At 38.9% G+C, this 25,423-nt stretch overlaps 2 protein-coding genes across 2 annotated transcripts in view; both read left to right on the top strand.

The window, feature by feature from the left end:
- The first annotated feature begins 437 nt into the window (after window positions 1–437).
- Window positions 438–5,137, top strand: LOC132256844 (uncharacterized). The gene is made up of 5 exons (XM_059753414.1): window positions 438–1,620; window positions 3,538–4,237; window positions 4,299–4,419; window positions 4,477–4,761; window positions 4,823–5,137. The coding sequence occupies exons 1-5, from the start codon at window positions 1,139–1,141 to the stop codon at window positions 4,918–4,920; spliced, it is 1,686 nt and encodes a 561-aa protein (XP_059609397.1). The 5' UTR covers window positions 438–1,138; the 3' UTR covers window positions 4,921–5,137.
- A 17,029-nt stretch (window positions 5,138–22,166) lies between these two features.
- The window catches only part of LOC132256922 (hornerin-like), a 59,602-nt gene continuing 56,345 nt past the window's right edge, over window positions 22,167–25,423 (top strand). Inside the window, exon 1 of the mRNA XM_059753531.1 lies at window positions 22,167–22,295. Within this exon, the coding sequence (XP_059609514.1) occupies window positions 22,167–22,295 (129 nt within the window). The remainder of the gene's footprint in view (window positions 22,296–25,423) is intronic.

Genomic DNA, 25,423 nt, shown 5'->3' on the forward strand with positions numbered 1-25,423 from the left:
CGTACTTAATAATAAGAGGAGTGGCGGCCGTGGTGCAGTCGGTAGAGAGCCAGACTGAGGACATCACGGTCGTGTGTTCTCGATCCCCATCACTTGCAAATGATCAAACACAACAGATGCGAAAATTATTAAGCCCTTCAATGGCAAATATAAAATTCCAGCCCAAAATAAGGTTGCTGTTTAATGTTCCAACTGAAGTAGAAACTTCTGTGGAAGTGTATTTCGCAGCTGTCCTTACTTATAGATGGGCACACTACCAGACTGGTGTCGCTTGTAAATAAGCGATATCGTCTGCAAACACGCCCAAGGCCAAGCTCTGCTAGTCTGTGAATTTGACTGGCTCACTTTGAAAAAGCCTTGTTGCCACTCTGAGTGGGAAAAATCAAAGGATAACCGGGGGGAAGAGAGGGGCGGGGGAGAGGGAGGGGGGGGCCGACATAAATAAAAATAAGGTATCAATGAAAAGTCACAGGCCAAAGCTGTGTGTGTGTACCATCTGAAAGGTAACTGGATGGATGGATGATGACTGGTTAGCTTTGGGTCTCTTGGCCCTTAAATGGGAAAATTTTCCTGGGGGATGCATTTAAAAAAGGGCCCGTCAGATGGGGCCTGGTGGATGGATGCCGTGGAGCAAGATTTCTTGTACCACCACCTCTATTTCTAATCTAATCTAATAATAAGAGGAAGATAAAAAATAATTTTAAATATATGATGATCAAGATGAGCGAGCATATGAGAAAAATATAGCATTTGTATTTCTCTAAAAGAGGAAAAGTCTTGGGAAAAATTTAAAGTTATGAATGAATGACATTCAAAATGTACCTCTACAAATGTTAGACACTTCATTCGTGATCTAAAACTACTTACTCAGCCAGGTGTTTGTCAATGTGTATATAATAGCTAAAAAAGTTTTATTCGCAAATGATTATAAAATGTTGTATGAAAATAAAATAAAATAACAAATAATGAAGCCAGATTAGAAGCTGCGCGAAAGCATCACTTGGTGGCTCTTTTCGCATCTCGTTACCTTATATAAATGACACATCCGACGAGACTCCCATATAGTCGTGTATTGTCTTGTGTTCCGCGATGAGATCGAGTTGATTGTGCTTCGATACAGTGCTTCAGCGAACGCGCAATGGGAAACAGCGTGTGTGAGAATGAGGGACAAAATCGGGATTGCAGTGAGAATCGGGAGAGTAGCAAAAGGGCGCAGGATGAGGAGCAAGCGCGGGCGTCAGTTGAGGTGAAGCGCGATCGCCCGATTGCCTTCGAGGATGCCCTGACAAAAGTCACGTTCGGCAAGTTCAATTGCTTCCTGATCTTCGTGTGCGGCATGAATTTGGCGGCGGTGCTGCTGGAGACGCTGGGAATCAGTTTTGTGACGCCAGTGGCGCAGTGTGATCTGGAGCTGACGAACAGGGACAAGGGAGTCCTCAGTGCGATCGCCTTCGTGGGCATCATCATAAGTTCGCACCTTTGGGGCTTCCTGGCCGACACGATGGGCCGACGGGCTGTGATCATGCCGTCGCTCTTCACGGCTTTCGTCACGACCGTTTTGTCCAGCCTGACCAACAACTTCTGGGTCTTTGCCGTGCTGCGCTTCCTCTCAGGATTCTTGTGAGTAATAAAACAGAGGTGAAAGTCATGCTAATTAAGACCATTTAGATTTTATGTTTGTTGTCATAAAGCTTCATGATTGTTTCATTTTGGCTTTTTTCATGACGTAAATACATACAATCATTTTTTTTGTAAGTCATTTAATGATATCAAAATATCTTGTAAAATTTTATACGCCTAAAAAATAATTAATTTCAGGTCTGTTAAAGAAAAATTCATTTACAGAAAATTATAGTCTTAACTATTTTTTTTTAAATCACAAACCAAATCATAAACTATTTGCATTTTCTGCATGTAAATAAATACGCAAAAGCCGAGAAACTCATGGGCTATGTTTGGATTCAAGTTTCATTCAACTTTTGGGGCTTTTGAACCCTCTTGATTATGGAAAAATTCCTAGTTTACCTTGAGTACCTATAACGTTTATAGTTTGTGACAATTTGTAGTAAAATTTTATTTCATTTATTATATCTGTATGTGTTTGATGAAACATGTTTCCTCAAAGACATCTATATTACACTAGGCAACAAAAATGACACTTTTTTCTGCCCTTTTTTGAAGTGTGGATTTTCTGATTCCTTGAGTCATCAGCTTTTCAACGGTACCTTCCTTTTTTCTCTAGACCCTCAAGTTTTCCTTTTAGAGCCTATTTTCCATTTTCCACTATTTTCACCCACTTTGCCGCACTTATGTGCTCATATCTCGCCCAATTTTCCACGGATTTTCCTCAAATTAGTCTCAAATGATAGCTATTGAAATTACCTACTACTTTGTAAAACATTGTGAGTGTTTTAGATCACTCCTTGTTGGTCAAAAATGATCTTTTGTGAACCACTAGGTAAAAAATTCGCCGGATTTTCACCACTTTTTTCTAAATATCTCCGAAACGAAGAAACTTTTATGTTGGATTATTTTTCCTATGTGTAGAGCACTTCAGGGGATGCATTTCCTCCATACATGCCGAAGTGATATCTCTTCTCTATCTGCCGGAAAAACGAGGTTTTTCCTCGACAAGTTTTGCTTTTTTATGCTACGCGCACCCGTTAAAAAATTGAAAGAAGGTACATTTTGCTGTCTACGCATTCATTTAGATGATGATAATGCTTAGATGTTAAAACAAAAGAGAAAAAAGGCCAATATCTCGACTTTTTAGCTATTTTACGTGAATTTTTCGTGTTTTTTAAGGAGTTGTTGTCATTAAGACCAAAAAAATACCTAAAATAGCTAAAAAGTCGAGATATTGGCCTTTTTTCTCTTTTGTTTTAACATCTAAGCATTATCATCATCTAAATGAGTGCGTTGACAGCAAAATGTACCTTCTTTCAATTTTTTAGCGGGTGCGCGTAGCATAAAAAAGCAAAACTTGTCGAGGAAAAACCTCGTTTTTCCGGCAGATAGAGAAGAGATATCACTTCGGCATGTATGGAGGAAATGCATCCCCTGAAGTGCTCTACACATAGGAAAAATAATCCAACATAAAAGTTTCTTCGTTTCGGAGATATTTAGAAAAAAGTGGTGAAAATCCGGCGAATTTTTTACCTAGTGGTTCACAAAAGATCATTTTTGACCAACAAGGAGTGATCTAAAACACTCACAATGTTTTACAAAGTAGTAGGTAATTTCAATAGCTATCATTTGAGACTAATTTGAGGAAAATCCGTGGAAAATTGGGCGAGATATGAGCACATAAGTGCGGCAAAGTGGGTGAAAATAGTGGAAAATGGAAAATAGGCTCTAAAAGGAAAACTTGAGGGTCTAGAGAAAAAAGGAAGGTACCGTTGAAAAGCTGATGACTCAAGGAATCAGAAAATCCACACTTCAAAAAAGGGCAGAAAAGTGTTGCACAGTGTTATTCATTGACTTTACTTTATTGACTTTATGAAGATGAATTTGTACTATTGGAATATTTCTTTACAGCATTTCTGGATCATCTGCAACGGTTTATGCATATTTGGGTGAATTTCACAACATGAAAACGCGATCGCGAGCCATTATGGCTGCTTCAACCATCTTTGGTCTCGGCGGGATGCTGATGCCGGCATTGGCGTGGTTGGTGATGAATAACACCTGGTCGCTGGAGATTCCCTTCCTTGGCATCGCCTACAAACCTTGGCGCCTCTTCCTTGTCGTCTGCGGCCTGCCGAATCTCTTCTGTGCCGTTTCCTTGCTCAGCTTGCCCGAGAGTCCCAAGTTTGTCCTGTCGCAGGGCCGTCAGAGCGACACGATAAAGATACTGCAGCGCATCTATGCCATAAACACGGGACAAGATAGAGAGACTCTGAAGATTTGTGCCATAATTGAGGAGTATGAGAGCCTCGCCAGTCGGAAGCACAACGAACAGAATGCCAAAGGACCTTGTCGAGTGCTCAGATCGATGTACAATCAGACGGCGCCATTGTTCATGGGAGAACACTTGAGGAAGACTCTGATTGCGTGTGTCCTTCAGTTTGGGATCTTCACCACCTCCAATGGAATGTACATGTTTTTCCCGGAGATCCTGAACAGAATCGCCACGCACATGGATCAGTCTGGAGATAATTACACGGCGACAATTTGTCAGGCTGTTCAGGAGACAAAAGTCGATATAAGTGAAATTATCATATCCAGTGATGCCGCAGTGAGTTCGGCTTTTCAGTGGAAAATGCACTATTTTCTTGACTATTTATGTTTTTCTTCAGTGCGATGTCACGCTGGACATCTCAGCCTTTGAGCATTCCTTGGTGCTGGAAGTTCTTTACGCTGTGGGATTTGTTCTTATTGGTGTGACGATCAATGCAGTGGGCAAACTGGCAATTCTTGGTGAGCCTTGAAACATATACTCAAGAGTTCATGACCTAATTGAATATTTAACTGCAGTGTTTGTTCTGATGGGATGCGGTCTCTGCGGCATCGCATGTGTCTTCACAACTATTCCTCTCCTCTCCATTTATCTCTACGTGATTCTCTTGCTTTGCGGCCTAGCTGTGACTGTTGTCAATTCAGCGACTGTAGATCTCTTCCCAACGCACTTGAGGGCCATGTCAGTGTGCATTTCACTGATGCTAGGTCGTCTAGGAAGCGTTTTTGGGTCAAATCTCGTGGCAACATTAATTGAACATAATTGCGAGGCGACTTTTCTCATGTCTGGGATTTCTCTGATCCGTGAGTGAACTGAATCCTCATTCCTAATCTCTCTTATCATCTCAACACTCTTGCATTGCAGTTTGCGGCGTCCTGTCCTTCTTCATTCCCAACGTTCAAGTGCGACCAGACAGGAGAGTTCGCGAGGAGAGACTGAGCATATCATCATTCGGACAATAGTGCAAATAATTTCAATTTGGTCATCTTGTCATTCAATTGCGTCTTTGAACCATTTCAACTCATTGTGTTTCCGTGTCGAATCATCAGCGATCGCGAATCTATTGGGGTCAATTGATTGAAATGAGATGTTATTGTGGACTGAGAGAGATTTAACTCTTGCCTCTTGTTATTTGTTTTACTTTACTATTTCCATTGTAAATATCAAGAATAAATAGAGATTAGAAGAATACACGAGTGAAATCTATTTAGACGGCAGAAAATCAGGAGAATCCCCGTGCCTATGATGTTGTCATGGGAATCCATCCTTTCCCGCAATCTCAATCCTGAATGGCACATTAATTGTGGTGTGAATGACTGGAAATATAACAACAAATCACATAAAAACACATTTCGTGTGCAAATTATAATCCCTTTTCTTATGCAATCGGAAATATCACGCGAGAATAATCTTAGGAGAGGGATTATGGTACAACGTGTCGTTGGCAACAATCATAATGACATTAAAGTTGATTTTAATCCTACAAATAAATAAACAGCTTCACATTTTATCGCACACACCATATGAAAATGTGTTCTCTCTTCTGCTGGCACTCCTAACACAAAACAATTTGCCATTGCCTCGCTGTGGCGGGTAAGAAATGGCGAAACAGATATACTGAAACTTCCAAAAGACTGAATATGGAATATTCAAAAATATGTCGCGCACCCCATTCTAAACTCATGAAATAAAAATGGTTTAATTTGCTCAATGTAGCTAAGTGGTGGATTGAGTATAAAAAAGACACTTTATCGTATGGGAACTGCTTGTTAGATTGTAAAGTAAACTTATTTCCTGGTTACAAAATTATTTTGACTTCAAAGAGAAGTGAAGAGGAAGTCACGTTCATAGTTTTTGATTGTAAACCAAATCAAATATTCAAAAAGAGATGAAAGGTGAGCGTGTTCAACTTCGTTCTGATGGATTGAATTTAATTGACAAGACAATGCAGATGCCGCACTTCTGCATGGAAGTTGCGAAGCGTGTCTCCCCGTGGATAAATTCGCAGTGAATATTGGACTTAAAGTCGGAAGGGGACGGTGGGGTAAGAAAAGGATAAGAGTCGGAAATGCAAACTTATTCAACTGAATTATTGTCGAAAACATGGAAAGTTTCAACATAAATTGCTGCTTAATTTATCAACTTGGAATTTATTGCATTATATCCTATGGCATTTAATAATATTTTTTCCTCCCCGCACTTCTTCACCCCCGGGGGAAAAATAAATGTGCAAATGTGTGTGTGTGTGTGTGTGGTGCTAAGGTTAAAAGTTCCCACTGGGGGTGAACATTTCACCCTCAACTTACACATCCTGGGTGGATTTTGTCTCATGCTGGCAAAAGTTGACGGTGAAACTCTGGAGGATGGATGGAAAAGTTTGGAAAATCATCTGAGGGATCATTATTTGGGTGTCTTGCATGTGGGAATCTTTGAGTATTTAACAATTGAAGAGCTTCATATGCAGATTTTGGCTTCCCACCTAGTCATTTGCCAGTGTCATTATATTAAATTGTTATTTCGTTGTGTAATCATTAAAGTTAGCTGGCTCAAGCGAAATTGAAAGCTTTCCTCCCGGATGCGTCACTTCCGCCAGCTCAATTTAGTGACAAATTAATTCCGCCCAATTCCACATTTGCTCAACATATTTTGTGCCTCATTCGCACAGTAAATCCCCTTGAGTCGGAGAAGGCTTTTCTTGCGAGGCATTCCGGGGGTTGCACAAGAAGAGGGATACTATTAAAAATAGTTAATTTGGCTCTAAATCAACCCCCTTTTCTCTATCATTTTATGGCTAATGCCACGAGTATACGTACGTGGAAAAAGGACTTACGGGACTCATTCTCGAAGCGAGCATCCCCAAAAGAAACATATTATTGTTGTCACAAAATCATTTATTTTCACTTTATCTGCCACGTCTTCCATTTCCCTCCTCACGATGATACACTCACTCCACTGGAGATCTCAAGTGCCTCCTCTATCGCCTGGCATTTTGCTTTCATTCCCAAAGAATAGGGTGACTAAATCGAAAAATCTATTGATTGCTTACATAAGGGTGTACAATATCTAACTGCCAGGATCAAACTGATCAACTTGACTATTGAATCATTAGGAAGAAGACGACAAACTTCTTAAAGAAATTCACTTGAGCATTGAAGAGAGAATTTGTCCACACCCATATATTGCTGATTGGTGAGTATATTTACAGGGCATTTTAGAAAGTTCTATAGAGATAAATGTGACACAATCATAAAAGCTTTTTGAGTAAAAATATCCATGCAAAATCGAAAGGTTGATCTGCAAGAATAGAAGAAGTTTGCTCTAAGGATCAAATATTGTTTTTCAGTCTAAGCAAGAGAAAAAGAAGCGTTTTGGTCATTTGACGCAGTTAAATATTAACGGAAAACTCAAAAAGTTAGTTATTAGCAACAAATTGGTGGAATTATCGTCTAAAGAATGCCCAAGTGGTCGTTGAACTCTACATGGTCTAAACTTTGGCTTGAACAGTGTTAATTCACACTTAAAATTACAGATAACGCACTTTATCTCTTAGAAGATAATTGCTGAAATTGTCGCTTAAGAGACAATCGTATTACTAATTCGCCGCCAAGACGACATTAGCACTGTCACAAAAATTTCATGCTACATCAAGTTCTGCCGCAAACTCAATTCCACACCCTTCGGCCTACATTCCGCATGAGGCTTCATGGCATAAGGAGGAATATATGCACGGAGGCAGAAGAAAATATTCTGCCTCTGATAATAAGAAGCAAGTGGAATGTTAATCGAGGAAATATATTTTTATCACACCGAATGCGCTCCTCTCACGATTAAAATTAGGGATTTCCGTGGAATTGTTTTCTTATCCTCGTGAGTCTTGCGCTTGGATGTGGCTAATCCAAATTTAATCTACTAAGAGCTTGCAAATTCCAACCATATATAATGTAATACATATAGCGCTGTGTGTGAAAATAAAGTATTATAGAATTCATCTTTGCGGCATCGATACACCCAAAAGAGAATCATTCGGCTAACCTAATTCCTTAGTCACTCATTCACTTATCCCTGTGTTACTGAACGGCGCCCACAAGGACGCTGCCAAAGTAGGGAATTCCCTAATATTTTTTTCTGCTTACCACTGACACCAGCAAAAAGAAGTACACGTCGAGGTGGATGAAATCAAATTGTTATTCTGAAAGTAATACAGCATCTCATATAAAATGTGTAACGAAAAAGTTGATGGAGCAAAAACTTTTTTTTTCTTTACCCGAACCATTAGTTGGTGAACCTTCTTTGCCATGATATACCACACATTTCCGTAAGACTGCGGAATTGGTGGATGTGCGTGTGTGTAATATGGTAAATCGAATTTCAAACAGGAATGGATTAAATTTATCGTAAAAAAGAAATTGATTCGCATGTGTGCTGCTAATAGACGAAAATGCTGGCCTTTTGTATAGGAAAATCCATCTTAAGCTCCCGACTGAGGACTGGCAAGGACTTTTGGGGCTGATTGGCTGGCGGCGAAGTTGGGGGATTGGTTCAATATCTCGTAAAAAAGTGATTTCCTTTTAGTGGAGAACAGCTGCAGAGGGATCGCCCCGAAATTGTTGGCAGAGCACATTCTTCATTCCTGCCATATCATTCCACGTAGTGCTTCCTGACTCCTTGCTTCGGGTCATTTACATTTTAATTTAATTTTCACGACTGGCGCCATGGCAAAGCGGCGAGAGCTCCTTGGCGAAATTTGAAAGATGTTCCTCAATGTTTATGCAATTTCATCTTTCACATCCTCATGGCGGAAAGTGCAAAAGATCTGCAGCTGAGGCAAGAGTGCCACCAGACTCCGGGGAAGGTTGACGATGATGACTGGAAATAGGCGAGTAGACAAAAAATCCTGGGGGTGATTTAGACCTTGTGCCGCACACTGAACTCTTCCTCTGACAGAACACCCCGCAGTTCTGAATGACAAACAATGACACACCAGCTGGCACTTGAATAGCTAATGCAGAGAATTTAATTTTTATTAATTTTCATCAAGCAAATGGACGAAGCAGAGAAATTTCCATCATCTTTCTCATCACCGCCGGCACCCTTTTATCACCACTACTCTCTGATATCGTCTCTTTTTATTCCTCAAACCTCCACTTTACTAACAGACTCTCCTTTACACTTGCCACAGAGCTTAATTAAGATGATTGAGTCAACTTCTGAGGGTGGCAATAATACAGTCTCTATTACTGATTTGCTTTGTAAACTCCTATTCGAAGCTCTAATAAGGCATTAGAGGTGTGCAGAAGTTTCTCCCAACAAAAGTTTTGCGGGGAAGTCTTAACGAATCAGTGTAAAATAAGAAGGTGAAAAATCGTGAGCAAAAACTCCGGAAAAATGTCATTCCACGGATGACTGAAAGGAAGAAAAGCAATTAGAAAATTAGATAAAATCATCCAAGACATTTTTTCTCGATCTGTCGTTAACTTTTCTTTTTCATAATTGGCTTTATATGTTTTTCTATGCTGTAAAACTAAAAAAATTAACTGTCTGCACCCCCATTTTCACTACAGCCAAAGTGAGAGATTGATATTATCAAGTACTAGCAGATGATAATGCGATATTGAATATGATGCGAGTGATGTTTACTTTTAGTATGTTGTATCAGTCATTAAACGATAAGAATGTACTACTATAGTGTCATTGATGCTGAGGTGATTCAATGCCAGTGCGACATTTTGCGTTTTATTGGAACATTTTCGTTCATAATACTTGCGGAAATGGTGGGTGAGGTCACGATATTGTCGTGGATTCCCCATTGTGGCATGATTGTCCTCGCAGCTCTGAGCTCAGCCTATAACATGACAACTTTTACGACCCATCCACCATCATATACAGTAATTGTTGTGCGCTCCAGCATCCCGAAGTCCTCCACACATCGCCAAACGCACGAGCGGCATTTCACTTTGGATTTGTAAGGGATAATGGTATACATTAACGCTATACCAGCTCGTACACCCCTTTATTTTCGCATCCCCCTTCGTAACACCACACCAAAGTGATGCTCGAGGAACTTTAAAATGCAATATTAAAGTTCTGTCAAAGTGCAAATCACACAATATACACGCATCTTGGCTTGAAACTCCGGAGAATTATCAGTTCTTTTTTTTTTTTTGCTTCACATCTAAATGAAGTGCTCCAGTTAATGCAGAAGAGTCCATCATCATTCAGAGTCAGTAGATGAGTTTTTATGCTGAATGATTTCTAACTTCCCGGTGAGCAAAGTTTTAAGTCATTGAATAGAGGACTTTGAGTTTTTCCAACTGGTTTGTGTATAGTTGGAAACATTTACGTGAATGTACGTTGGTGTAAAGGAAGTATATAAAGTTGTAATACCCCTAAATAGACAAGCAAATCTTATCTGTGCTTTTCTAATCAGAATAACTTTTTCTGAAGTATCCATTTCAATTAACCTAAAATCGCACTGAGAATCCTATTTGGCAATTCCCAAAATGGAAGCAATGCACATCAAACGCCGCATTTATGCAAACTCTGGCTCAAATCATTGCAAAATTCTATGCAAAATCAACTCTGGAAGAACATTTTGCTCAAAGCTCTCCGCAGAAATCTCATCCATTTATCTCTAATGTATGTTTTATGTAGAAATTACAAAGTTTTTTATTACCTTCAACCCCAAAGTGAGTGGAGATTTTTCCCTGGGCAAATATTCCTCCGGGTCTAATTTGGAGGCTCGTTTTCAACTATAACACCGCAACGGAATATTTCACTTTATATCCCATCATATACTTTTCTTGAAGCGGCCACAGCTGATAAAAAGCTTTTTATCTCGTTGGGTCAAATGTGGAAATGAGCGTAGAAAATTCGGCAGAGATCCATTTAATTGATTTATGATCCCATGCAGTGCTTCGGCGAAGACTGCGCAGTGGTGTGAGGTGAATTTAATAAAAAAACCTTGTGATAATCATTTGTCATTTAAGACACCATTTGTCATCATCACTGTGAGGAACCAGTTGATCCAGAGCCATTGAGGAGAGGAAAAACTGCGGCCTCTAATTCGGCTTTTGTGCTCAGATGGGAAACTTCTAAAGGTGACTTTGCCACTGATTTCATTTAGATTTTAAGTAATCCTCCGGGACGCCCTTCAGAGTCAGCCACAGTTGGAATTCAGCTCGGGTGAAGGAAGGTGGAAGTAACCGTCAGAATCTGGTGAATGTTAATTTATTCGTCAATCGGTTTGCGCACCCCAAAAAAAAAATCACCCTCAATATCGCACATTCAAAATTCCACGTCTCGAAAATACTCTGCGGAGATTCCCCACCGAACTCTCCGTGTTGAGAGTGTGAGTTGTGGATTGTATTTGGCATGGGTGTGATTTCCTGTGACACTTCCGTGAAGCTCAGGCGAAATGGGGTGATGAGGAAAAAGGAGGAAATATTGTTGGATGGAAAATATAATGCGCATTCGACAAGAGAATTTCATCGTTTGAGGCCTCGTTGACTATTCTCGGCACGATATCCACAATGGATTTTTCCCTGTGTTATGCTATATGTTGTATATCCCCGCAGAGTGTCAGGCTTTCCATGCTAGTGATGGGAAGAAAAAGAGCACGTAATGCGTAGTTTGCAAGGCAATAAGTTGTTCAACATCAGCATGGCCATGTGCGAAAGCAGTGCGGAGACAATTTTGGAAAATGAATATTTAAAAATCTCCCCTCCGAAAATGTCCCTTGCGATAGGCGAATTAACAATAATTCACAATTAATCACGCAACATTTTCAGATAAATTAAATTCATCATAAATAAATTTTGTCACAGGATAAATAATAGGTGTATATTTAATCTACCATTGGGCGTGTAAAAGCACAAAATGTGGGGTGGAGTAATTCGAAAGGGGCGAGCTCTCGAATTACACTTGATATTTCCTTTTCTCCGCACTCTTCATTTACCGATATCCCCATGAGTGAGGTGGAAAAGTGTTAAATAGGAAGTTGGGTGTTGTGTATGGCTTTCCTCACAAAATACTGTCGAACTGATTAATGAGTCACGATGGATACGCTGAAAAAGCCCGAGGGTGAAGCATTTTGGTATTCATATTAATTGAAACTGGTCCAAATGCTATACTTTTCCAAAAGGGCGAAAATTATTTTCACCGTCCAAACTGGGAAAAGGCCATTGAAAGAAGCGGAGAGCGTGATCAATCATTGTGACTTATCGACAAATCATCGATTTAAGTCACTCTCACCATCTGTAAAGGTACAAAAAGCAGCCCTAAAAGCAGGCTTTCTTGCCCAATCTCCAGAGATATTCACTCCACAAATATTTCTGCGGTTACTCAATGGAAGATGAAATACAAATAACGTACATATTGAAAGGCTTCCCCAAGTGCAGAGGGGTATTCATAATGATCAATTTCGTTGCTGAAATGTTTGGATTGCAGACGCTCTTGCTTTGCCCAAAAATTTTTTGCCGCAAGTATTTCAACTTTCCCTGGCCATTAATATCGAAATACCCATTAAATATCAAGGAGAACCGAAAGATTTGCTGCCACATAGTTTCTCACCCTCGACCGCAGAGTTATAAACAAACATACGGGAAATGAGTTTTGACTAATTTGAGCCTCCCCCACGATATTGGTGGCAAACAAGTCACATACACAGGCTCGACTTTCACCCAAGCCATCGTGTCACTCTGCATGACCCTTTTGCGCGCCAAGGAGTATCCACTCGGGTTTGGGGATGTCGCTACAGTTTCACGCCGAGAGGGGGAGGAAATATGATTTATAGCTTTGAATTTTGTCGTTTTACACAAGAGGAGGAAGGAGAAACTTTTGAAACCGCAGAGTCCCATCTTTCTGTTGCGGGAAAATGAATAATTTATTATACACAAACCTCAACCCTTTTCTCCGAAGTCACACGAAATTATTACACTAACGTCAGAAATGTTTGGGAAAGTCTAACGACGCACTCACTCATCGCACACACTGTGTGGACACTGTCACATGAGAGATAGCAGTGATTGCAGCACTTTGATACATAGTTTGTGTGTGTGTCGAAAACAGAACATCATTTCTCAACTGTGGAAAGAGCAAGAAGTTCCATCACAAAAGTTAATTGGAGAAGAATGCGATGAAGTGGAAGAGCGAAGCAATGGAGCAGACGAGTATAATCCGTTCTCTTCATCAGCGGAAAATGCAACAATCTTCTCATCAAAGACGCTGTATATACATCTCGATATGTACGAAAATATCAAGCACAAACACTAATAGAAGGAAGATTAAATTGGATATGATGTAACACATTTTAAGAGACATAAACTTTTTAAGCTCACTGTGCACTTTTTTTAACAATGCTTTTTAGAGTGTTTAATCACTTTGAGCTTGATTTTCAAAACTATTTTTTTTTTATAAATCATCAAAAGCCTAAAAAACTCTCTTCCGTTGAAGTAATCCATACTTTATACGCTGACTTACCACCAAAAGTGATACAAATAATGTCAGTTGACATACTTTATTTGTAATAATGTCTTTTACAGTCACTGTTCCTTAAAGATCTGTTGCAGAACCATCGAAAGTATACAGTAATAAAATTTGCCAGATGTTTTACACTTTCCTTCACCAATTTTTTCACTACAAGTGTTCATAAATTCTTCAATACGTTCTGGCAAAAGGAATTTATCGAGTTTTCCTTTAAATTTGTCAGTCTGGAAGACATATTCTTTGTCAACAAAACCAAGTCTTTTAGAGACACAGTCAGTTGTGCAAGACCAAAGACCAGATAGACCTGCAAAATTTCCGTGTTGAAAAGAGCTAATGTCTTTTCCGGAAATCGGATTTTCCATAACGCAAGGAAGAACGAGTTCGAAGATTGCTCGTGAAGTTTGACAATTTGCCTAGAAATTGAAAATGAAAGAAAATTAGTTGAACAGAGACATAAAAGCAGAAAATATCTTACCGTTCCCAGAAGGATGAAAGCAAGGCAAAGAGTAACGGCAATGGACTTCATTTTCACGACTTTGTTTATATTTTCCGTAAGAATTCAGTTGAGACTAGGTTAATGTTACTGAACGAACTGAATGTTTCTTCACGAAATCTGGCATTTTATATGAGAATCTGACTAAGGAAATAAATTTTTTCCTTTAATCTGCACATGCTGCTCATTCTAATGCTAAAAAATTTAATTCCAATTTTATACTGTGCTGCAAAACTGAATTCATGTGTGTTCTTATTAAGTTTCACGGCACATGAAGTAGACACATAATTGAAATGTCACATATCTCAACTTCTAATACGGTTTGTCGCTTATGATACTCAACATAGGAATATACATATGTATGGGTGCTTTTGGCATTTCCTCTACATTAAAATAGGTCCTGAGATTATTATCGTTATAATATTTTAATCCTTTCTGCCGCTTTATGACATGTGAAAGTGAAATTAAAGGTACTCACATAAATTATATTTGACATTGAGATGTATTCTTTGTGTGAGTCCTTTGTGATTTTATTAGCTTCACTTCTTACTTTATTGTGCTTCTGCAATTGTTGTTTTTATTACATTGTTGAGAAAAGTTGAAATGAAACTGTCAAAGATCAAGGAAGAGAAGAATTTATGGTGTAATTTTGTGCATAATTTCACAGCAATGTAGAGATTCTCTATTTCCTCCACGATTGTTCAACATATTTATTTATAGCTGTGTAGTATGTGTAGGATTTTCTTAACTTGTTGATTGTTTGCCCAAAAATGTTATGCTTTAATAGAGAAATGACTGTGTTTCTCAACAGAATTTAATCCAATATTCATATTAGGAAATTGAGAATGGCATGAGTGTGTTTTTCTGATAATTTGCGGGGTGTTTTTGGTAGAAATATATAAACAGAAAAGCTTTATGTGAATTGTTGAGCCACATGTGTTGACAATTGCAATAAATTGGCAATAATGCATTGGATATAATGAAAATGTTGAAAGTGGAAAGACATGAAACACGCTGTATTTTCTTCAATATATTGTTTCGCCGTGGAAAATTTGTGGATAAAACGGAAGACAAACAATTCTTCTTTAAGACAACGGCGGAAGACGCTTTTTGCAACTGAAATTGCCAGTGAGCGTGAAGATCATACTCTTGCTTGCTATTTAATCTTCGCATACTCCTGCTTACTAGCACTGTACATAAGACGCTGTGGGATAAGAATACCATCAACAGCACGAGCGCGATTCTGGCAAACCAAAATTGTTCCATATAGGAAGAGCAACAACAGGGCCAGGCATTCTCCGTGTGGAAAACACCCAAAAGAGGAGCCACGCCAACAATAACTTCTCTCCCAAAAGTTGGAATTAAATTTTGAAAGCCGCACATCCTTTGTGTATATCATAAAGCTTTCAAGGGATGGCATTTTGCAGACGCTTGCCGGTGTATTTCAATGCACAAAATCATGGAGATGTTCCTCTCATGGGCCTCTACTCATCGTCTCAAAGCTACCTCCATGCTCATCCGAGGCATTATAGTGTTTCCCAAAGAAATTAATTAAGATTTATCATCACATTTTCACTCAAGTCCACACGGACGTAAAAATTTATCGCTCACTCTCAAATCCATTGTTGCACGAAATTTCATCCAAAATTCCTTCACAATGTGTATTTGATTAATCTTCTGCCATTCCAACAGTTTTCATCTTCCTCAAACTCCTGCTAATTTTCTCAGAGAAAAAAATTAATAACATTCTTTATCTCACAAATTTCTCAATTTAAAAAATATCTTAAACTTTCTATCAATTTTCATTCAATTAAGAGTTTAAATATGAATGCTACGCAGAAAATGCCATTTTTTCCATATATATTTTTTGATTTATCGTGAGAAAAAAGTCATGGAACGAAAAGTGCCAAAGTCCAAAAGTGGAAAACTTTTTCTCGATTTCTCTCACAGATTTGGTGTTCTTCTGGTTTTCATATTCCCAACCGTTTCAATCTTTCTTATAAAGACTTTGGTGCAAAGTTGAAGACTCGTGTGCAGAAATCATACTCATTCAGTTATTGTGCCAAAGAATTATGGGGTTTTGAAATCAAGTCAATCGAAACTGAACTTTGCGAAAAAGTATGTGATTCTGGGAAATTCTTTGGGAAAGTTTTTGGTGAAATAGCAAGACACTGTGGTACAAAGACTTAATTTATGTCGAATTCACTTCCAGATGTGTGCACATCGCACAAATTTGCACCAAACATTATTCTCTCTATGACTTCATTTAGATAAAGAGTCAGTGAAACTGCTGGAATATTGTCCTTATTAAGATTTGTCTTCACCAAATGTGGGATGGAATCATTCTATAAATAAAAGCTAGAGCTATTTCTTTGTTTTCTTCTTGTTTCCAATGATTCCCAGAAAAGCATACAAAAGTGTTAAGGTAATAATTAAACATTTTTCCGAGAAGTGAGTAAAGCGGAGTCTCATAGTGGGCGGGGCTTTTGATTTGTCAGAGACTCTTGAGGAAACCAGAAAAATAGATCTAATTTCGCTATGTAACCATTAATTCTCCCTCTAAGTCAGTAATATAAAATTTTAAGCTCCGTGGAAGCTTTCCAAGCTCAATAGATTCAGTTCACTTTGCGCATTCTGTAAACATCTTTGTTAAAAAAGCCTATAAAATGACGTGACGTTCGTAAAGATGAGTCCACATGGTCTGTTTAATGAATTTTTAATCTCCAAATGACCTTCTTATTTGTTAGGTAGAAGCATTTGAACAACATGCAATTCTCTTTCAAGATCTTCCTTATGATATCATGACATGTTATAAAGCTTCAGCGCCACGAGGCGAGTAAAAATCACTCACAATCAGCATAATATTAGCATACAAACTTTGCTGAATAGTGTTTACCCGCACATCGGAGGACGAGAAGGTATTTCTAACTATTGAAAATCCTGAAATGGCTGTGAAGTACATAAATTCGAATTAGCTGATTTCGGTGCGGTATAAATGTTACGTTCAACTGGCAAATATATACGTGATATCCTCCTTTTCCAAGGATAATTAACACATTTCCATCGTGTGTGTGTGTCTCCCCATTGACAATGACGATGATGATGGTGGATAAATGAGTTTGGTGCTTAATTAATGTCAAAATGTGTCTACTGGGGATTTCCAAAGGTGTTACGCAATGTAGCAACACTGTCTCCATAATATATTTCCTTGCACCCCCACCTCCTATGCCTAAATGTCAATCAAAGCCGCAGATATAAATGGTGAAACAAACCAATCTGTACATCATTACACATACATATTTCACACATACACAGCTGAATGTCATGGGTTTCCCGTGTTACAACCTCATTGGTAATTGATTTTCTGTGTTATGCTATTTCATTAGGCATTTTCAACCCGAAATTCTAAATGCACAGCATAAATTGAGCGGAATCCGTGCGTTGTGAAAATTCTCGTGGTTGGTCATTTGGGCTGTGTGTGTGGTGAATTGCTTTTTGCCTTTCGTTTTCTTCTTCTGTCAAAGCGCATTCACCATTTGTCTTCGTAGTGTAGCTAAAGATAACAGAACGGAAAGTTTTTATCAGTAGGAAAAACCGTATTAAATAGCCTCTCTCTTCGTGCAGAATGGATGTTTGCTCACCCACTTGCCCAGCGAGGAGCTCCAAATGCAGGGAGGAACGGCGCGCCTATGAGTTATATCTGTAGATATGTATGTGGGAAGAAATACAGGATGTTTTCCTCTAATTAAAGCTCCCGAGACGATAAGTGCTGGTAAGTGGGACGAAACCAGCATCAATTCTCGACAAACATCCTTCCATCAATGGATTTGGAGCATGCAAAGAGATTTTGATGGAAAAATTGCAAGAATTTTCCAATTAACTGGCCTTGAATTGGTGAAAGCAATTCTTGCATGTTGTTCACTAACATGCTGAAGTTTTCTTTGTCGGGCGATGTGAAAAATAACGACTCTTGTATCAATGGCTATACATACATACATGCATGGAGATTTCCCAGTGAGATTGAAAAAAGCAGTGGATGGGTCATTTGAGCTTCATGAAAAATTGAGCATCACAGTGAATTGCACATGAAGAGTAAAATGGATATCATCGACATCCGGTAGTGATGCCGGAACTGTGAGTTCTCCGGCAGGGTTTATCGAAAAACTACGAGTATTTATCTAAATCCGGTTTATTCTCTTTCATACGGCGTTGCATCGAATTTTTGATTTTGTATCTCTTCGTCGAGAGAGAGAGAGGATTGGATTTCCCGCAGTACAGCCAAAAACCCTTCTTCGCCAATTTCGCCAGCACTACACATTCACGAGAGATTTCCCTTTTGGCTTCATATGCGAATAAAAATCGATTCTCAATATCCCTTCCTGGATGATGACGGGGGGAATATTGCTGGTGCGACGGGTCATAATATGCGAAGGAAGGGGCCAGAGATAAAAAGCACCATATACGCCGGGGACTTTTGCCATTGGAACGAATCTTTATCGAGATTTATCGCATCATAAATTCCATAAAGTATTGAAAGAAAGTCCTGCTAAACAACTCACATGCGATACTCTTCCCCACTTGTGAGTGAATACCCCTCAAGAGGGAAATCCCGTGAATATTATTTATCGCAACTGTGACTAATAATGGGCTCCAGTGTCTAAGCATTTTCACATTATATTTGTGAGTGTGTCTTTCTTGAGCAAATTAATTTTCCTCGGCTTTCACTCGCTTTTCGTGTATCTACAAGTGCTCATAATAATGGAAGTATAAATGAAATGTTGACATTTTCTAGAGTCGAGGGAAACTTTCCTATTCATTTGCTTTCGACTCGAAATAAATTATTCAATGTATTTTGAATTTTCTTCAGACCGCAAATTCTGCTGCCAACTTCTCAATGAGCAATTTAACTGAATTCTTAAATGGGTGCAAAATACTTGAGAAATTGTTTGCATAGGACTGACCGGAGTCTTTACTCATTTGAAATACAGTAAATTCTGTCATTTATAAATTCGCGTAGGTCATTACAAAATTGATTTCCAGAAGAATTCGTTTGGGATTGAGATACTAAACATATTTCTTATTACACGAAAAAGGTGAAAGAAGGTTCGCTGTTTGAGGGATTCGGGACTCCTGAAACTCCTGTTCAGTCTATCGAACGTCTCTATTACGCGAATTGAAAAATTTGAGCCGAAAGTCAATTAAAAGTTAATTACTCATCGTATTAGGTTACACGAGAACTTTTTGCCACTTAACTTTCGAAACCTGTGGATAATGTGTTGTTGAATAATTTCCAAGAGAATTCGATATCTGATCTATCTTCGTCACAATCCTACCTTCATTCATTGGATTGACTTACAGCATGAGGATTTGGAGTTTGCACGAAACCACATAACAGGGAAATGTAGTTAAAATAAAGCGGAGTGAATGAAAAGTTTGTTCCATTTCGTGGAAATTTGATTCCTCCACAGCACTCCTTTTACACTATCTCAACCATGGAAAATACTGTAACATGATTAAACAACTTTTCCCATATTGTTTCATTTCCTGAACATTTCTCCTGTACATGTCCTCCTGTAGTGCGTCAAGTCAGCCCGGTGAATACATATAACACTCTGACTGTCTGAATTTAGTTGTGATAATTACCGACTGCAGAGTCCTGGAGGAATTTTTCCCAGAAATTATGCAACTAACAGTCACGTGAATATTTGTGGGTAATAAAGACTCCGAAGAGGGTTCAAGTCACAGCGGATGACTGCAGAAAGGGCTTTGTAATCGTTGTGAATTCAGCATATACATCAAAGTCTCAGTTGTATTCTTCCCAGCTTCTCTAAATAATGATGAATTGCACCTTTTCGTCAAGGGCAAAATACAGTCTTGCAGATTCCATACTCGCTTCCACATGTGATACAACAAAGACAGAAGAGTCTGAAAATCTGTGTAGCATGAATAATACGGAAGACACAGTAAAGATGATGGATTGAAGATTTCTAATTGGATATGGAACTGAAAGCTCATATGTTGTGAACCAAAATGAAAGACCTATTCCCCCTTTCTTGCTAAATGATTAACTCACAACAGACGAATTTCAAAAGTTTACTCACTAATGAGATTCTGTTGAGAGATAGTAGACTTTTCGAGTAACACAACTGAAAATTCGGAACATTTGTTGTACAGAAATATGAAACTTCAAGGTTTTGTACAACTTAAAAGCTCCCACAACTACTTACGTAATATCACAGACGTCATTCTTCCTGCGCTTTCATTTGTTATGTGTTATTTCAATATGTGCATTTCCATTATTTTGTAAAGAAAATTGAAATAATATCATTTTTCGAAAAATATCTAGTAATATGAAATAGAGTTTCCGCTACAATTAATACACTATTAAGTTCACAGCATCATCAGCTGTCTTAATCGATAATCTTTATCTCAAATGAACTTAAATGTGTTTCAAATCGCTATCTCTCGCTGAAAATCCATTTAAGTTTCATACAACAAATACATATATTTTCGTGGCAAACCACTCTATTAAAGCTCGCTAAAGCTTGCAACAGATGCGGTGTTTACAAAGTTTTAAAGTAAAACAAAGCATCAAACTATTCCATACTAAACAATTATACGGAAAATAAACATACCTTGACATTAGTTTGATTTATACGTTTCATACGATATCGATCGATGTGTGAAATTCTGCTGAATGAAATGTTAAATAGTGATGCAAGTGTTATGCATAATTCAAAGGCGCAAAAAGCTGTATACTTAAAATAAAAACTTTTCAGAAAATCCAGTAAATAATAATATATAAGAGGATCGTTGATATTGATGGTCTTACTTAATGTCGACCTCGAGTCATAGTGGAAGAAAATGAAATTAAAGAAGCGCAAAGGAGGTGTGTTTTCCGCTCTTTTGAGCAAATGCTCTGGAGGAAGATGCGTCGAGAAAAATCTCACTCCGACAAATGGGAAGGCGACATGGCAGAAGGTGGTGAAATCTCAGAAGAAATGTCTCTATTTACACGCTATAGATAAATTCAGACAGCCACAGTAGTGAATCTTCACCCCGCGTGGGTGTCGTTTCAGCATTTCCATTCTGTGTATTATTATTGTGTGCCCCATACATTGCAGTTTTCCCGCTACCTTTTCGCTTTAGCACCTTCATCCGCAATAAAATGCGCCTCCTAATGGAAATCCACTCCGCTCACGGCTCCCATGCAAAATGAAGTGCCATTGTTGAGGGGTTTCGGCACATTTGACGTACAAATGCGCCAAGTGGGGCCCTCAAAAGCTCCCAGCAAAGCCGTGGGGCGGCGCACACTGGGTGACAAATAGGTCACACAGGAGTGCGTGACCCAGTGTTTGCGCCCACGCTCATGTCACATATCAAACATCATAAATACGCCCCGAGAAAACTCCCATCGCTGAGCATCTTCCGCACAATTTATTTGTTGTCGTACCATTTCTCCTCCTGCCTGCCGTTGAGTTTCGGCGGAGGCTTTGAAGAGCTTTCGAATCCTCTGCAGACACATGAATAAATTGTATAGAACTTGCCTGATGTTGCTATTCAGCGACATAATTCGATTTCCGCTCGATAAGTGGAAATCCTTTGAAAGCACTGAAAAGTGGCAAGTAAGATTGCTAAGAATCTGATCTGTATGAGAGAATGGCATGTTTCACGCAATATTAATTTATTGACAGTGTATTTTTTGAAAATGTTATCTTCCCGCCAATGGCAAATGCTGGTTCTGAGATATTTCTTCTGGAGATGGTTGTTTTGAAGTTATCACAATGATTCTTAAGTAATCCATTTTAAGAAATGATGCGCTGATGCGGAAATACCTCATTGAATACTTTACTCAATTGGACGCATAAGAAAGGACAATGTGTGCTCCTTGCGAGAGGAATTTGGAAATGATACCGCACTGTGTATGCTTCTCCACAGTTCTTGATCCTCTTCTCTTGCGCTTCCGTCTCACATATATTGGGAATTCGTTAGAAGTTGCAATATTTTAGCAGCGTTTGCACTCTTTTATCCCCCTTTGTGTCTGATTGTAGGTTTGATTCTCCTCACTCTGGGCTAGTATTTCAGTTAAAATTCCTGAGCAGCAGCTGCCCTATAGGTGGATGAAATGCGATTTAAGAATTCCAGAGTCCCGAAGATGCCCAACTCTCCCGAGCAATTGGAGCGGACGAAAAATACAATTAGAAATTTATATTGCATTCTAGACAAGTATACATGGCGCCCAAGGGTGACATCACAGCGGGGGTGACACTCGTGTGGACACCACCGCACGAATTATGTGGGAGTGATTTCAAACACGAGGCGAAATCCAGTGGTTGGAGCATCAGCAGCACAAATTCGATTGTATGAATGTCTACAAAATGTTCGACAGTCCTTCATTCTATCGCATCGGTGTGATGGAGCCAGTACAAAGGGTTAAATGGAGCGAATGGAAACAATGGGGAAAATTCCATTTCTTGAGCCCCCATGTGGTCTGCACCGACTAATACCCTGGGGAACTGTCAATGTCTTTACTATTATCTTCCTCTTTCAACTCCACTTTCCGAATCACAGTCTCTGCAAAGGTCTCCCTGCCCCCGATCACACTGTGCACATTGGACACTGCAGAAATGTTAAAGGTAATGGATTTATTCACCCGAGAGGTCATATTTCTCACCTGAAATCTTTAATTAAATCCACAAATCGCACTCTCAGCCGCGCTAGAACAGAGGAAGCGTGACACAATGACTGCAGAAGTGGATGACTCACTCTTTTCAATTGGCGATCCAATGAAAGAGGATTTTAATTATGCGGGGTGGAGTGAAATTAGATGATTCATGATGAATTAGTGCAAATTACGATCTTCAGAAAGTTGCAAGAATCCAGTGAGAGATTAGCCCTTTTGCACGGAAGGAGAACTTCTTGGTCAGCTTATTTCAATAAGTGGCTTCTCGGCAGCCGCCATTAATAAAGTCTGAGTGGGATTCATTAGAATTATCCTTCATCAAATTACCTCTTCTCTTGTGCCGACACTTCACAACAAGACCACGAGAGATCACAGAAAAAAAATGAAAGAGAGAGAGAGAGAGGCTCATAATTTGAAATAACCATTTATTATACATTTTAATTAACTCTCGGCTTGAACCAGAAAATTATCATGACTCAAAATCTTTCGATGAAAATTAAATGGGATCATCACCAAGAGGAATTATGCAGATTTTAATATATAATTATTTTAGTAGGTACTCAATCAAAATATCCGCAACCCTTCTGTTTTTTCGCATAATCATCCCGCTCAAAATCTCGCCCACTTCGATGGAGCGATCAGAATATATCAGCATATTTTACTGAAAGTCTTCCTAATTAATGTCATATTCTGACAAAAAAAAATGCTCAGAGGAGCTGGAATTTTAATATTTCCCTAAATAATTTTGCACAAACTAAATTCTTGCTCCCCAACACTATATTTTGTGCTCTTCGGCTTCATTCTCCTCTTCATACAGTGCATCTCAGGCAATCTCATTGTGAATGCACGAAATGCATGCACATAATATTCTATGTAAAACGTGTATCATTCGGGTCTCATGCAATTTTCCGTGCACTCTCCGCACAGTATCCCAATTTGGAAAATTTGCCAGCGAGAGGTAAATTCCATGGTACAAATATTATACTTTACCCGGAAATGGGATTAGAAAATATCCACGCGTTAAGTAAAGCCACACAGTGATCCGGATTCTGAGGCGAGAAATAATGGCACAATTTAGTGCATGTTTTGATTCCATATGGATTTTCTGGAAAATACTTGCATATAGAGAGAAGTATGAGAATATTATTATCGAATTATATGATTTCTGATGATAAAGAAGTCCAAACCTGTTCTGTGCGGTTTCTTTTGCAAACCTTCTAAATTACTGAACTGTAATCTCAATTTCCACCCACAATTTACATGGTATCTTTGCTCAAAGTGTTATAAAATTAAATGCAATCTCATTGTTTCAATATTCCTTCAGCTTGTCTGGCTCTTTGCATTCCCAACACGACCATTCTCTTTCTGCAAATTGCAAGAAGTCTACTTCTCCAACTGCAGTGACTCTCACTTGCGAGGGAGATTCTCATGATTATTGCATCTGAAAAGATATTCTTGGGATAGATAAGTGGATTTCCACGGGTGGGAAAAATGATGTGATTAGGACGTGTCAGAAATTGTAGAAATTCTGCCCTTTATCTTTTCGCTACATTATACTATGTCATCCAGTATGCGACAGTGTAGATGTGCCAAAGTATTAACTCCTTCGCAATGCTTTAGATGCTGTATGTGACAAGAAGAGCCCCATCACGATGTATCTCAACTCTTGAGACATCCCAAAAGGTGATACCAACACTTCTGCGTTGGCAAAGAGCACTGAGATAGGATGTCTCTTATACGTGACAAAGAATAATACTGGCAATTTTCACGTCATTTGTCCTTTCCCAGTTTTAGGGAGTTTTAAATGTGCTTAATAGCATTTTATCTCCTTTCCGACTCCGTGATGTCAACTCTATCTTTTTAAAATCACGCGCCCCGAAAGCGTCACAAAGATGAATGGACACTTGTGAAAAATTCCATTTTCCCCGCCCCAACGCAATGCTCACAGCTTTTCAGCAAACAAGCGGCATATTTTCATACTCTCGATGGCACGCGCATTCTTTCAAAGCACACATAAATTTCACATGAATTACATAATTGGAAAATTCTGGGAAAATTCGTAATGAGACACACGGAAAAATCCCATTTTCCTTATTTCATTCGCAGCTATGCTGCAAATCCCCTTAAACACTTAAGGTATATCGCTTGTGAGGTATCTCTTTCAGGCAATTCATTTTCCTTCCTCCCGTGAAGCACTATCTAAACACACACCGATGAGCGAAGAATACATAGACGGAAGTGTGTCATGTAAACATGTTTTTCCTTACCCTTGGAATTAAGATTTTCCACATGGCTTAAGTGATATTAGATTAAATTGAACTCAAGGTGAAGCAGATGAAATTATTAAATCACATAGAATTGAATATAGTGCAATCTTAACGCCACACGATGAAGAGCATAAGAAAAGTTTTATGATAATCCAAAAACACGTGATTTTATAAGCGAAAAACATACTTTGTAAGCAACTTTTCTCTCATTGACCCAAGGTAGTCGCGAATCGTAAAAACAAAGGGGTTATTTAATTACAGCACAACACGTTTTTACCACTTGTGCGCATAAAATATGGTGAAGTTATTGATTGAAACTTAAGCGATTGGATGCAGAGAAGCAAACTGCACAATGGAATCCAAAATAATGCAATTGGAAACTTTCATGGAGACACACAATATTCCCAGCTTTTCCATGGCTTTTTCCATATCCGATTTTAGTCATTCTGCCTCTATTGCACCAATATCGTGCCTTTTCTTTCAATTAGAGTGCAACGAAGCGATTTATTGAAAATTCGCTCTGCACACAGAAATATTTC

This window comes from Phlebotomus argentipes, unplaced genomic scaffold (genome assembly GCF_947086385.1).
Source record: "Phlebotomus argentipes unplaced genomic scaffold, Phlebotomus argentipes genome assembly contig_33, whole genome shotgun sequence".
In the NCBI taxonomy this organism is placed as follows: Eukaryota; Metazoa; Arthropoda; class Insecta; order Diptera; family Psychodidae; genus Phlebotomus; species Phlebotomus argentipes.